This window comes from Zootoca vivipara, chromosome 11 (genome assembly GCF_963506605.1).
Source record: "Zootoca vivipara chromosome 11, rZooViv1.1, whole genome shotgun sequence".
NCBI lineage: Eukaryota > Metazoa > Chordata > Lepidosauria > Squamata > Lacertidae > Zootoca > Zootoca vivipara.
In genome coordinates, this window is record NC_083286.1 from 29,352,452 (window position 1) to 29,366,355 (window position 13,904).

The 13,904-nt window shown below is 47.9% G+C and overlaps 1 protein-coding gene across 1 annotated transcript in view; it reads right to left on the reverse strand.

The window, feature by feature from the left end:
* Nucleotides 1-13,904, reverse strand: part of ADGRV1 (adhesion G protein-coupled receptor V1) — a 251,651-nt gene that overhangs the window by 214,907 nt on the left and 22,840 nt on the right. Inside the window, exons 14-18 of the mRNA XM_035100245.2 lie at nt 13,478-13,658; nt 12,347-12,510; nt 10,948-11,071; nt 9,834-10,100; nt 8,054-8,180 (exon numbers count right to left, since the gene is read on the reverse strand). Of these exons, the coding sequence (XP_034956136.2) occupies nt 8,054-8,180; nt 9,834-10,100; nt 10,948-11,071; nt 12,347-12,510; nt 13,478-13,658 (863 nt within the window). The remainder of the gene's footprint in view (nt 1-8,053; nt 8,181-9,833; nt 10,101-10,947; nt 11,072-12,346; nt 12,511-13,477; nt 13,659-13,904) is intronic.

Sequence of the window (13,904 nt, forward strand, 5' to 3'; positions counted from 1 at the left end):
AAAGTCCGTGGCCTCAGAGCTGGTGGGGGTGAAAATCTGCTGCCAGTCCACCTCTTCTCCTGACTGAATGGACCTCGGAGATGCCCATATCTCCTCCTCCGTGTCCTCAAACTCTGCTTCCCATCTCCATGGTGAACTGCTTTCCCCCTCCTGTGCTTCCTCCTCCTCCCACTCCCGTTCCATGTGCCAGGGCTTGGGCCTGTGTGGGAAGAGGGCGTGGAATTCTTCCACTAAGAATTCCTCTTGTATCTGTGTGGCTGGGACCCATTCATTTTGGGATGGCGGGGCGTCCTCCCATGCCATGAGGTACTCCAGGCCCCCCACCCCCCCTTCATGAATCAAGGATGGCCGTTGCTTCATTGAGTGGCTCCCTGCCTCCACTCTCCCCCCCTCCCTCGGGGGTCTGTGCGCTGCCTCGGAACCTGCTACTTTCCCTGTACGGAGACAGCAGCGATCTATGAAACACTGGGTGCACCCTCATGTCCTCTGGCAGTGCCAGCCTGTATGCCACCGGGTTTACCTGCTGCGTGACCGTGAAGGGGCCCAACCTTCTGGGTGCCAGCTTCTTGCACCTCCCTCTGGTGGGAAGGCCCTCCGAGGACAACCAAACCTTGTCCCCCACCCTGATGGCCTCCCCCGGTCGCCTGTGGCGATCTGCCCCCTTCTTGTACGCTTCTTTGGCCCTCTCCAAGTGTTCTCTGAGCTGCTGGTGCACCGTCTCCAGTTCCTCTGCCCAATCCTCTGCCTGTGGGCCCTCCTCCTCCTCCTTCCCCTCCCTCTCCGGGAAGGATCTGAGGTCGCGCCCGTAGTTGGCCTTAAAGGGTGACACCCCTGTGGAGACGTGCACCGCATTGTTGTAGGCAAATTCTGCCAGTGGCAGGCGATCCACCCAGTCCGTTTGCCGCTGGCTGACGTAGCATCTCAGGTACTGCTGCAGAACTGCGTTGACCCTCTCCGCCTGTCCATTGGTCTGCGGGTGCCGAGCCGTCGACAAGCTGACTTCCACTTGCAGGAGGTTCATGAGCCGCCTCCAGAACCTGGAAACAAATTGGCGGCCTCGATCCGAGATAACTCTTAAAGGTAATCCATGCAGTCTGAATACGTGGTCAACAAACAGTTTGGCTGTCTCTTCTGCAGAGACTGCCCTGGCACACGGTATAAAATGGCACATTTTGGACATGAGGTCCACCACCACCAACACTGCGGTCTTGCCCCTGGACGACGGCAGGTCTGTGATGAAGTCCATGGACACTACTTCCCACGGCCTGTGCGGTGTGGCTAATGGCTCCAGCAACCCTGCTGGTGGTGCTCTGACCACCTTTGCTCGCTGGCATATGTCACAGCCCCTTACATAGTCCCGAACATCTTCCCGCACCCCTGGCCACCAGAAGTGTCTCATGACTAGGTGAGTGGTTTTGTCCCTTCCAAAATGACCCGCCGTCGGGTTGTCGTGCATCTGCTTGAGGACCTTACCTCTGAGCTGGTAGGTGGGCAGGTACAGGGCTCCCCTGTAAAAAAGCAACCCCCTCCTTTCCTCAAAGTCTTTTGCCTGTTCCCTCCCCCCTCGCAGCTCTCTGAAGATGCGGGTGGCAAACTCATCTGCTGCCGTCAGTGCTGTGAGTTCTGCCTCGCTCACCACTGCTGCTCCGCAAGACCATGCGGACGGGGGAAAATGTGCCTGGGTGCTGGGGGCAACTCCTCCTCCATGTACTCTGGCTTGCGGGATAGGGCATCCGCCCTGACATTCTGCTCCCCCGGTATGTAGTGGATGGAGAAGTTGAAGTGCGAGAAGAACTCTGCCCACCGTATCTGCCGCTGGTTGAGCACCCTGGCCGTTCTCCAGAACTCCAGGTTCTTGTGGTCCGTGCACACCTGAATGGGGTGCTTGGCGCCCACCAGGAAGTGTCTCCAGTGCTGGAACGCAGAGTGGATCACGAGAAGCTCCTTATCAAACACTGTGTAGTTGCGCTCCGGCTGGGTCAGCTTTCTGGAGAAGAAGGCACAGGGTCTCCACTCTCTGTTGGCGTCCAGTTGCAGCAAAATGGCGCCCACAGCTCTGTCTGAAGCATCTGTCTCCACGCGTAGGGGCGCATCCTGCACCACGTGGAACAAGTTCTGGTCTGAGGCGAACACCCTCTTGAGGCTTTCGAACGCTGCTTGCGCCTCTGGTGTCCATCTGAACTTCTGCTTGCCTCTCAGGCAGTCCGTGATGGGAGCCGTAACGCGAGAGAAGTTCTTGATGAACTTCCTGTAGAAGTTGGCGAAGCCTAGTAGGCGTTGGGCATCTTTGCGCGTCCTGGGGCTGTGCCAGTCCAGGATGGCCTGCACCTTGTCCTTGTCCATCGCTAGCCCCTTGTCTGACAGCTTGTAGCCCAGGAAGTCCACTTCCCTGGTGTGAAACTTGCACTTCTCTAGCTTCACATACAGGTGGTTCTCCTTTAGGCGCTGCAACACCTCCCTGACATCCTTCACATGCTGCTCGGGGTCATTGGAGTATATAAGGATGTCATCTAGGAAGACCAAGCAGTTCTTGAAGAGGAGGGACCCCAGGATGTGGTGCATGAAGGCCTGGAAGCATGCTGAGCCTCCTTGCAAACCGAAGGGCATCACCAGATATTCAAAAGAGCCCAGAGGCGTGAACATCGTAGTCTTCCACTCATCGCCTTCCCGGATCCTGATCAAGTTGTACGCCCCCCTCAGATCGAGCTTGGTGAAGATCTTGCCCCTGCGTGCCGCTGTCAGCAGATCATCCACTCTGGGCATTGGGAAAGCCACCGGTTCCGTCATGCTATTGAGCCGTCTAAAATCCACCACCAGGCGGCGCTGTTGCGTGTCTTTCTTGTCCACCCAGAAGACCGGGCTGCCCCCTGCTGCCTTGCTTTCTCTGATGAACCCCCTCTTGAGGTTCTTGTCTATAAACGCACGCAGATCCTCCAGTTCCTGATCTGACATGGAGTACAGCTTGGCGGGGGGTAGCGAGGCCCCTAGCACCAGGTTGATCTGACAGTCAAAGGACCTGTGGGGGGGTAGATGGTCGGACTCCGCTTCGCTGAAGACCTCCTGCAAGTCCCAGTATGGTTTGGGTATTGCCTCCCCCCCTTGATGTGCATGGTGGCCACCGTGGCTATGGGAGGCCCCTCCCCTGGTTGGCGCTGCATGCAATGTTCTAGACAAAAGTCCGATCCAAACGTGATGCATCTCTGGTGCCAACTGATGGAGGGGTCATGGCGCGCCAGCCAGCTCATGCCCAAGACGATGGGGGGGTCTGAGATGGTGGTGACGTTGAATGCCAGTGTCTCTGAGTGTCACCCCACCGTCATTCTCATGGGGGGGGTCTGGTGGGTGATGGCCCCTCCCAGCAACTCCCTGCCGTCTATGGTGGAGACGTGCAGGGGGAAATCCAGCTGCAGAAGTTGGATCTGGTGTGCTTCTGCAAAGGTTCTCGAGAAGAAGTTCGCCGACGCCCCCGAATCGATTAACGCGAGGACCGTCAGGGGATAGCCATTTGGGAGCGTTAGCGTCACTTCTAGAACCACCCCTGCTCTGGGGGGGGGCTGGCGCTGCTCCTCGCTGTGCGGGTGGGCGGGTTGGGGCCGGTTTGTGCTAACTGTGCCTGGCTGCTGCCCCTTGTCTCCTGCAGCCAGGCTGTCTCGTTTCCCTTCTGTGGTGCTACGTCAGTGGGGGAGGGCACAACCGTTCCCGCCTTTCCTTGCCACTCCCTGCGGTGTGGGCAGTCTTTGACGCGATGCTGGGGGGAGTTGCAGAGAAAGCAATTCCCGCCTCTTCCCTCCTTGCGTCTTGGCGCCGCCGGGGTTTGAAAAGCCCGCGCGCGCGCGCGCGCGCTCCACCGATCTCCATCGGTTTCGGCTCTGAGCTCGGTCTGGGCGGGACTAGGGGTGGGCCCTGGGGTGGGGTTTGGTGAAGTGGTCTGTCCTGGGAGCGTGGGAACCAAGGCTTTGCTGCGCGCGTCGTTTGTTTGTCATTCCATCTGGATTCCTGTCTCACCCCCACCGCTAGCGCCGCTTTGCTTAACTCATCCATAGTCCGCGGTTTGGGACCTCTCGCCAGCTCATCCTTAACGTCTGAGTGCAACCCCAGGTAGAAGGCTGATTTCACTGGCTCACTGTGCAGATCCCACCCCAGTTTGTGCACTAGCATGGTGAACCTCGCCCAGTAGTCCCGAACTGTCGATTTTCCTTGTGTTAAGTTATGAAGCTCTTCTTTTGTGGCTTCCATTTCAGAGTCACTCGCATACATGATTTTTAAAGCTTCTACCGTGTTTCCCCCTTTTTAATACGTAGTCATTAAGTAAGCCATGGCAGGATTTCTAGGCATTTGCGAAACGTAAGACATACCCCGAAAATAAGACATACCTCGGAGAGGCTTGAGACCATGTGGGAGGGGGTGCATGAATTGAGCGCGTTGCCAGGCGAGCCGCGCTGGGAGCCTCCCCGCTCTTCCCAGGCCTTTTTTCCACTCGGGCCGAGCGCCTGGACAGGGAAACCCCCCGCGTCAGGAGCGCTGCTGGCCCTTTCCGCGCTGCCAGGGCAACGGACGTCGGCGGGAGTGCTGCTACCCCTTCCACGCCTTTAGAGCGTTGTGGGCTGCATGGCCCAAGGCTGAGCGGCAACGGGAGGCCTGCGGGCCCTTCCGCGCCGCCGGGGCGATGGGTGGCGGCGGGAGCGCTGCTGGCCCCTCCCGCGCCTCTGGAGCGTTGTGGGCTGCATGGCCCAAGGCTGAGCGGCGCCGGGAGGCCTGCGGGCCCTTTCGCGCTGCCGGGGCGACGGACGGCTTTTTTACTAATTGCTTTTAAAAACAAGGCGCTGGACTGGAGGGACCTTTGGTTTGGTCCGCCTGGGCTCTTTCTGTTTAAGCGCGTGCCGGGAGAACAGTTCTTCGGAGAGGCTCTCCCGGCTTCCGCCTTGGGCTCTGTAGCACCACCTCCCACACAGAGGAAGCGTGAGAAGCGCAGCTGCTGAGGGCCCCGCTGACCCCCGCAGAAGCCCTCACGCCCCTCCCTCAAAGCCATGTTGTGCCGGAGCAGCCCGGCAACGTCTCGCCCCGCTCCCATTCCGCCTTGCCACTCACGAGTGGGCCATTTCAGATTCCGTCCCACTCCCGCCCTGCCTCCTCAGCCGCTGTGCGAACTAACCCCCGCCAGCCAGTCAGCCAGCCGCCCAAGCCTCGCGCCATCGCCCGAGCCTCGCGCCATCGCTTCACACGCCCGCTCACGGCAAGCACCAAGCTCCCCCGGCGTGGAACCTGCCCGGTTCCCGCGTGCGCAGGTTCAGGCCGCGGCTTCGGCACAGAACGGACAGCGGCGGGAGCGCTGCTGGCCCCCTTCCGCCCCACCGGAATGTTGTGGGCCGCATGGCCTAGGCGCCCGGAACTGGCGGCTGCTGCAACGTCAAGCACTCGGAGCGCCCAGCGGAGCACCCAGCAGCAGATAGACTTTCCTCCCTTCCTGTATTCCAAGAGACAGTCTCTGCAAATTCCACCCTTCCTGCCTGCCTTATAAGACCAACGAGCAACAGAAGGTACCATAATAAAATAAAATAAAAACCTAATAAAAAATTAAGACATCCCCTGAAAATAAGACACCTTGTGTTTTTTTGAGGAAAAAAAGTTATAAGACGGTGTCTTAAAAAGGGGGAAACACGGTAAGAATAGTTTTGCGTTCTTCATGCAATTATTTTTTTGCGCGATGAGCGGTCTGACCCATTCTCTGGCGGCTCCCGTCATATGCTCTATGATAAAGGAGACTCTGTGCGCGTCATCTGGGAATTCTGCCGCATGCAGTTCCAGCGCATAATTTATTTCTGTCTCAAAGCCTAGGTACTCTCTCGGGTCGCCGCTAAACTTGGTGACTAGGGTCTGTCCCCTCCTCACTTGGACTAGCTGGGGCTGGGGCACCCCCCCCACCTCTCGCAGCTTTTTCCTCATCCAGCTTTTTCTGTAACTCCACCACCATCACCCTTAGTTGCTTCTCAGTTTCATCTTTCGCTCTCACCTGCTCTGCCAGCTTGTTCAGCTCCTCCCGCGTTCCTCGCGCTTCCTCCTGAGCGGCAAGTAATTGCTGGTGTGCCTGCGCTGTCAGGTTCTGTAATTTCTGTAATTCCTGTGCTGCGGCTTCGGCCTCCAGCCTCCACTGCTCAGCGTCTTGCGCGCTCATCGCGGCCGCTCCAAAGTAGCCAGAAAGACTTGGAGGTTGCTGTCACGGTGGCCGGAGAAGGCTACTTCAGAGTAACGACTCTACACAGCTCTGCATTTTGTCTTTTATTGGTGCTGAGTATTTACAGTGCTAATGGCAGTGCTATTTACAATGACACATCTGTTCAGCTTGAATCAGAACCTCCAAGTGGCTTTTGGCACGTCTTGCGCCAGCATAACAACTTGGGGAGACCCATCCTCTTCCCCCGACGCTTTCTGCGAAGTTCCGGAGTTGGGGGGACTGGCCTGCCCCCCTTCCTTCCCCCTTCCTGTCCCACCTGGGACGATGGCTCTTCTACCCTGCCAGAGCCTTGGACACCACTTCCTGTTTCCCCACTTGAGCTGGAGCTTTCCCTCTTTTCAGCCTCGCTTGGGGCTGGGCTGGAACTCAGGAGGGGAGGGGCTTCGCAATATCCCTTGCCCCTCACAGTAACAGTCCAGCTTTGGGAAAAGGTGCCTAGTGAATTTCTTTCACAGGAAAACTCTGAAGTAGTCACAAGAAATAGACAAGGTCCCTTCTGCTACAGGCCAGACACATTGTGCCCCCACTCGCCTTTTTTCAACTCAACAACTGTGTTTAACAAAGGCTTGTTTTCTCACAGAGTGCTATGATTTGAGAATTCTGGAATAATAATTGACCAGTTTAAGAAAAAGCTCTCAACTCACAGCCAGGCCATTCAAAAAGCTTTAGTCATATTCTAAATAAAGAAAAAGCTTTCTCTCTTTTTTTGGGGGGGGGGAGGAGAGGAGAGAAATCAGCAGCAACCTTTGGGAAAAAATAACACAGGGAAAATCCTCTTCACAGCAATTTAGACCAGAATCATTACTGGAGGTTCACTAGCTTATCTCTATGGCCTCCCAATGCACTTGTAAGAGTGTCAACGGATTCTACACCTCCTGCCGAGTTAATTGGCAGCATAGCAAGGGTCATCAGTCAAACAAAAATAACTTTTTAAACCCTGCTGGCCCTGGGTACATTCATGAATGAGCACCAATAATAGCCTGCAGAAAGTCCTTTCAAGCCAAGCAGGTTTTGATTTTCTTTCCCCAAATCCTTTCAGGATTAACACAAATATTCAGAAAAGAAAACAAACATCAGAAGCTTTATATAACTAAAAGAATCTTTTGAGGTAAATTTTCAAAGCAAGTATTTCCACCAAACAATTGCTAGACGCCCTAACACAGTTTTTGTCAACATGCTGCCCCCCCCACCCATTACAACTCCAACAATATCTGGAGGGTCAGCAGCATGATTCCCACTTTTCTTTATAATTCTTAACTTTTATTTACATGTTCATTCAGAATTCAAAGTTGCCATTTGAACATTTTTAGAAATAGCGTTATTATCTTGACCTGCCAATTCAGCTGGCCATCTTGGAAAGGGATTCCCACTATCTACTCTGTCCAGCATATTTACTTTCATAAATTACCTTATAGCTTCTTATAAATTCCTTTCTACAAAGCAGTGCATGTTATCACACTTGGATTTTCCTTTACACATGCCAGAAGGGAGACTCCATTTTTTTCCAAGGGTACGGCCCTGATAGATCATATATTCTCTCTCTCTCTCTCTCTCTATATATATATATATATGTAGAAGGGAATTGTTTCCAAGAAAGGTCCATATATACAAAGAGCCACGTGTTAAACTCCTTCTAAAACTATGCAAATATTAAAAACTTCCCCCTTGTGCAATTTTTGTCATAGAAGCATCTTTTGAAACACTTCTGATTGCTTAAAATCTTACTGTCGCAAGGACGAGTAAGACTGAATTGATTTCAGGAAAGTGTGATCCAAGATATTTACTGAAGTGATAAGCTGCATTTAGTTGAGTGTTACTTACAAAAAATCATTGGTCTTCCCTTCTTCTACTGCTTTGTCTGTACGCTCCAATGAGAAGATGCCATTTGGGTCGTCATTTGCTTCAATTATTACTGTTGCCATTCCAGATCCGTAGACCACTGTGTCTCCTAAGCAACAATTTTATTTTGTTTAAAGAAAATGCTAAAACCAAACAGCATAATATATGCAACAAAAAAATTCCATACCCTAGCCTAATGTTTTTTTCCAGATCCAAGATTCTGCATATCATCTGCCATCTAATTCAGACAACCTTCTCCCTTTGTATGTTGTAAAAGGGACAGCATGCCTTTCCCCAGGACACACACACAAGCTTGGTCCTGCCAGACATATACGGTATGTGGGAATTATATTTGCATATGATCTGTGTGCATAAAATCCAACTCACGCAGGCCTGAATTAAGAGGTTTGCTTCACAGATTTTTGCGTATGTGGGGTGGTTGATATGCGTTGGATTATATGCGTGTAGAAGGCTGGATGCCTGGGATGGAGAACTTCAAGCTAATCAGGTCCATCTGGCCCTCATAACTCTCCCTGGGCCACACCATCTCTCCCCAGACCATGCTCATCAACAGCCCAGCTTTGTACTCTCCTCAAATGATTTTGCCTGGCTCTATGTGAACTGTGATAATGCCTCTTGTCTGCCTGGAGGATGTGCAGATGGGGTGGGAGTGTAGAAACTTCTGACTTTTGTGAGACAGGAATGTAGCCTGCTCTATCTTTTGCCCCACCAACTTTTGCTTCTGACTTTGCCTGTAGCTGGCATGTGGACCTTGGAAGGTTGCCAGTAAGAGAATGGGGACCTCAGGCTGAAGGCAGCTCCCCTCTCGTTTTATGCAAATGTTATGCCCATACATTGCTTTTATAGGGCATCCCAAGGTAAGCAGGCACATCTGGTAGCCATGCCAAGGAAGACATAGTCTTGTTCCTCCACTGCTCACACAGATACTCAAGCAGGGTCTAAAAGAAAAAAGCTAAGGTAGCCTTTGAAAACAGCATGCCATCATGTACACTGGAGTAAATGAGCTCTGTTCATGAGTAACTACCCAGAAGTCTGAATAGATAGGATGGTGGCTATTAGCATACCTGGCACTGGTGAGCCTAAGTGGTAAATGGGGCTTGTATCTATCTATCTATCTATCTATCTATCTATCTATCTATCTATCTATCTATCTTTACTTTAGAGCCAAGGAAGTGAACCCAGTATGACTGAAGTCTTCTAGATCACAGCCTGAGTTTGTATGTTTAATATAACAGAATGAGAGAACCGACTATTATAGAGCACCACTTTATGGCTGCCGTCAAGTTTATATACAGCAATAAAAACATCAAATATATTGCACAGCACAATGACACATTTGCACACCAAAGATTGTACTTAACCCCCTGTAAATTTATACCTAGCCACTTATGCCTACCTTTTTCTCTTTTGTTCTATATATTGGGGGTTATTTACATATATATTGGTTGTTTTAATATCCAACACAAATAATGAAAGCCAAATTAGCTCTATAAAAGTCAGTCACAAACAAATCAGCTGGGTGTTTTCGTTTTGTTTCTAATCCAGCAATATTACAACCAGCCCCAGTTGCATGGATGCAGGCATACTGCACATTTCACAAGGGTATAAAAAGGATGCTTTAATGTGAAGAAGCATGGGAATACTCTAATCAGCTCCCCCAAAATATCATTCACAAATAGAGAAAAGCAACATCAGAAATGCGGCTCCTTAGTTTACATAGAGATCAAATAGTCATTTGAACCTGTTGAGTTGAAGAGAATGATATAAAAAGTCTCATCTGACTCAGGGGTATCATCATCATTGATAAACATGGTTATGTTCTGTTCTCGTATTCCACCATCAAAGAAAAGTACACCACTCTTTTCGCTAGGCATAAAGTCTCCCTCTTCAGCAGTGGCTCCTCCGTTAACAGTGGCGTACGAAACCAAAACGGCATCAGCATCCGAGCCATTCCTTATGACTACAAAATTAGCAATGCCGCCTTCACGAGCCTTCACAACAACAGGATCTGAAATACATATACAGTGTAAAAGAAAGATAAATCAATACAACAGAACTGTAACCTTCCTTTGCATATATTGTTTCCAGTAAAGAGAAAAAAAGTCTACTTTATAATGGGATAGACGTTTCATAGCACTGAATGTCTCCACTCCACTGTTAGCTTACAAATTAGGAGAAGAGCATAACACATTAATAAGCTTCCAGGCAAAGATTTATCACCATCATTATATTTATACCTTCAGGGGTTTGAAATGCTCTAAGTGGCTTACAGTAAAATAATCACAATACAGATTAGATCATAGAATTATAGAGTTGGAAAGGATTCTAAGGATCATCTAGTCCAACCCCCTGAAATGAAGGAGTATGCAGCTGTCCCATTCAGGGATCAAAACTGCAACCTTGGCATTATCCTGCTGTAACCAAATTCAGACATTACACCAAACCATGGTTTATGCTAACCATAGTTAAGGAACCCACAATGTGGTTATGAATTCTTAAATGTACAACAGTAACACCATTATTGCTTTCATTTTCCCTCTATTCAGTACTCAGCTTCAAAAGTTCATTCCTCCTCCCATAGCTCAGAACCTCTTGATAATTTTCGTTTGTCAATGGTTTTCAAACCACGTCTAATACACACTGTGGCTTGATATCGTGGTTTGGTAGCTCCTTTATCAAACCATGATCTGACATACCATGCTGCCAAAAGGTAGGCTATAAATGCAATAAATAAATAAAATAAAATGAGCACATAAGAGAACACAAATTAAGAGAAAGCCAAGCAGATTGTGCCACTCCTATTTATCTTGTTTTAGATCCATCACTCAATATAAGCTACACTGAAGATCTCTCACCAGCAAAATAAATTGGGTCGTCGTTTTTTGTAATCTGCAAGGTTGCAGTGGTTATATTTCCCATTCTAGCACCCCCTGTGGCATTGAAAAGACTAATGATGAATACCTCGATTTCTTCAGGTATCTGAAAAAATATAAAAAGTTAATGTATGTTACCTCTAAATGCTATATAATTAAAACAAAGTTGCCAAACATTAACTCTTGCAAATCATGGAACACAACTGTAGAATAATGGTACTATTGAAACAAACATTCGAGCATGCAGAATAATGAGATCTACCGTAAGTTACTCATATATATCCTAGATGTATTAGTTGGTTTGATATACTATAGCCAGCATCACAATGGGTATGTTTGAACTTAATACTCTTCCCATTTAAATCAGTGGAGCTTAAAACTGCTTATGTTTTCCACTTTCGATGGTATTTCCCTACTATGATAATTTCCCAGTAGCTTGGAGGATGATCATTTCATATATTTACAAAAAAGAAAGAAAGTTGAGGCTCTCAAACTGAAGGAAGATGTATAGTCTCTTGCTAGAATGGGAAACTAAGAGGTTAAATCCGTAATGATTAAATGGGCACAAGACATAGGACATAATATACAAATGGAAGATTGGGGGAAATTATGGAATGTGGATCTAAAACTTACCGACTGTATAACTCTGAAAGAGAATTGCATGAAAATGATGTAACAATGGTATATGACCCTGGTTAAACTTGCTAAGATGTATAGAACAAGCTCTAACAAATGTTGGAAATGTAAAGAATCAGATGGCACGTTTTATCATGTGTGGTGGAGTTGTAAAGTAATCAAAAATTATTGGGAAATGATATATAATGAACTGAAGAAGATGTTTAAAGCAACTTTTGTTAAAAAGCCAGAAGCTTTGTTGTTAGGCATTACAGGACTGAAGTAGCCAAAAGAGTGGAATAAGCTATTTATGTAGGCCACAATGGCGGCCAGGATTTTACTAGCCCAAAACTAGAACGATGACTAAATACCAACAAAAGAATGGCAAACTAAACTGATGGAATATGCAGAACAGGCAAAACTCACAGGAACACTCAGAAACAATGACAATGGAGACTTTAAAAACGACTGGAAACCATTTATGTTGTATTTACAGAAATACTGTGAAGAAATGGACTCATATGTAAGAAGATATGATATAAAAAGATGAAGAATATAAGAGCAAAATAAGGAAAATAAATGAAGCAGAAGCAGGGATTGTTGAATAAACCAGAGGAGAAAGTTGGGGGACGTCATGGGGAGTGGGGGAGGGGTTTGGGATTCTTTGAATAATTCTTTTTTCTATATGTGTTGAAAATGTTGAATATTAAACTGTAAAATTAATTTTTTTTTTAAAAAAAAAAGTTACTTGCATAAAAGTGTTTACCTCATCAGGCACTGAATATATGGTGATATTTTTTGAAGATTCTTCATTTCCAAAGAAAACTGTCCCTTGCTCCGGGAAGATGTCTTTTGTAGAAGCTGGGTAAGTTGCCCAGGACACAGTTACATTGCCAAAAGTTCCTTGGCTTCGCAAGATTGTGAACACCGCTTTGAAACACAAATGCATTAATTGGTAAATGTACAGCATTAAGAGATTCAAAGACAGGGTAGAAAAACTCAAAGAAAAAAACAGTTTTAAAAGACAAGTATCTGTAACTATGAAAGTGGCATACAGTGGTACCTCGGTTTATGAACACAATTGGTTCCGGAAGTCTGTTCATAAACTGAAGCGTTCATAAACTGAAGCGAACTTTCCCACTGAAAGTAATGGAAAGTGGATTAATCCGTTCCAGACAGTCCGCGGAGTAACCGTTCATAAACTGAAGCGAACTTTTCCGTTGAAAGTAATGGAAAGTGGATTAATCCGTTCCAGACGGGTCCGCGAAGTACTTAAACTGAAGCGTTCATAAACTGAAACATGGGTGTAATTGGTTCCGGAAGTCTGTTCATAAACTGAAGCGTTCATAAACTGAAGCGAACTTTCCCATTAAAAGTAATGGAAAGTGAATTAATCCGTTCCAGATGGGTCTGCGGCATTCATAAACTGAAAATTCATAAACCGAGGTGTTCATAAACCGAGGTTCCACTGTATACTCATTTGCAGATATTCATCCCAAGGAAGAATGCTGCTTATTGCAAGCTCAATAAATAGCAAGCCACCATTATTATTATTATTATTATTAAGAACTGTGCTATGGCATCTGCTGTAGCATCACTTCTTATGCCATGAAGGTCCCAGATGAGAAATCTTGAGCTATGTTGGAACAGTAACACACTATGGCTCCTCACCCCTCAGGTAGACAAATATTGCCATGGGGAAGAGCCACAGAGTGGAGTCCTCCTGTGTTACCTGGGCTCCAGATTTTAACAGTATAGGAAGGAACTCTGTAGCAGCAGCATCTGTACTATGAGAGGTATCAGGTGAAGGAGTCTTGAGAGACAGTAAGTTATCAATTTATGATAAAATGGCAAGAGTTAATATGAGCTAACCTACAACAGAGCAGTAAGGAATTACCAGCATAGAAGTCTCTGCCTTTGCTTTCATTTATTGTTACTGTTAATCCATCCTCAGCAAACTGAATTATTCCGTGTGGATCATCGTTCTTCAGGACTGTTATGTTGACAACTGTGGCATTTCCCAGCTTACTTGGCAGCTCACCGTGGCTACTGAGAACCACTGAGTAAAATTCATCCAACTAGAAGAGGGAAACCAAATCAGAACAATATGGTCTGGCAACACTCACGGCAATCAAGAGACCAGTCCAAATTTATCAATCAGCCAGCGTAAAATAAAATTTAGCAAATGTTACCTCAGGATGTGGAAAGTGTAATTCATATTTTAACAGTAGCACAACTGCCTATTAGACACAAATGGAAAATGATAAACCTGCCCTCTGTAGATGACTAGTGTTTGAGAGCATGGGATATAGCTTACTCATTTA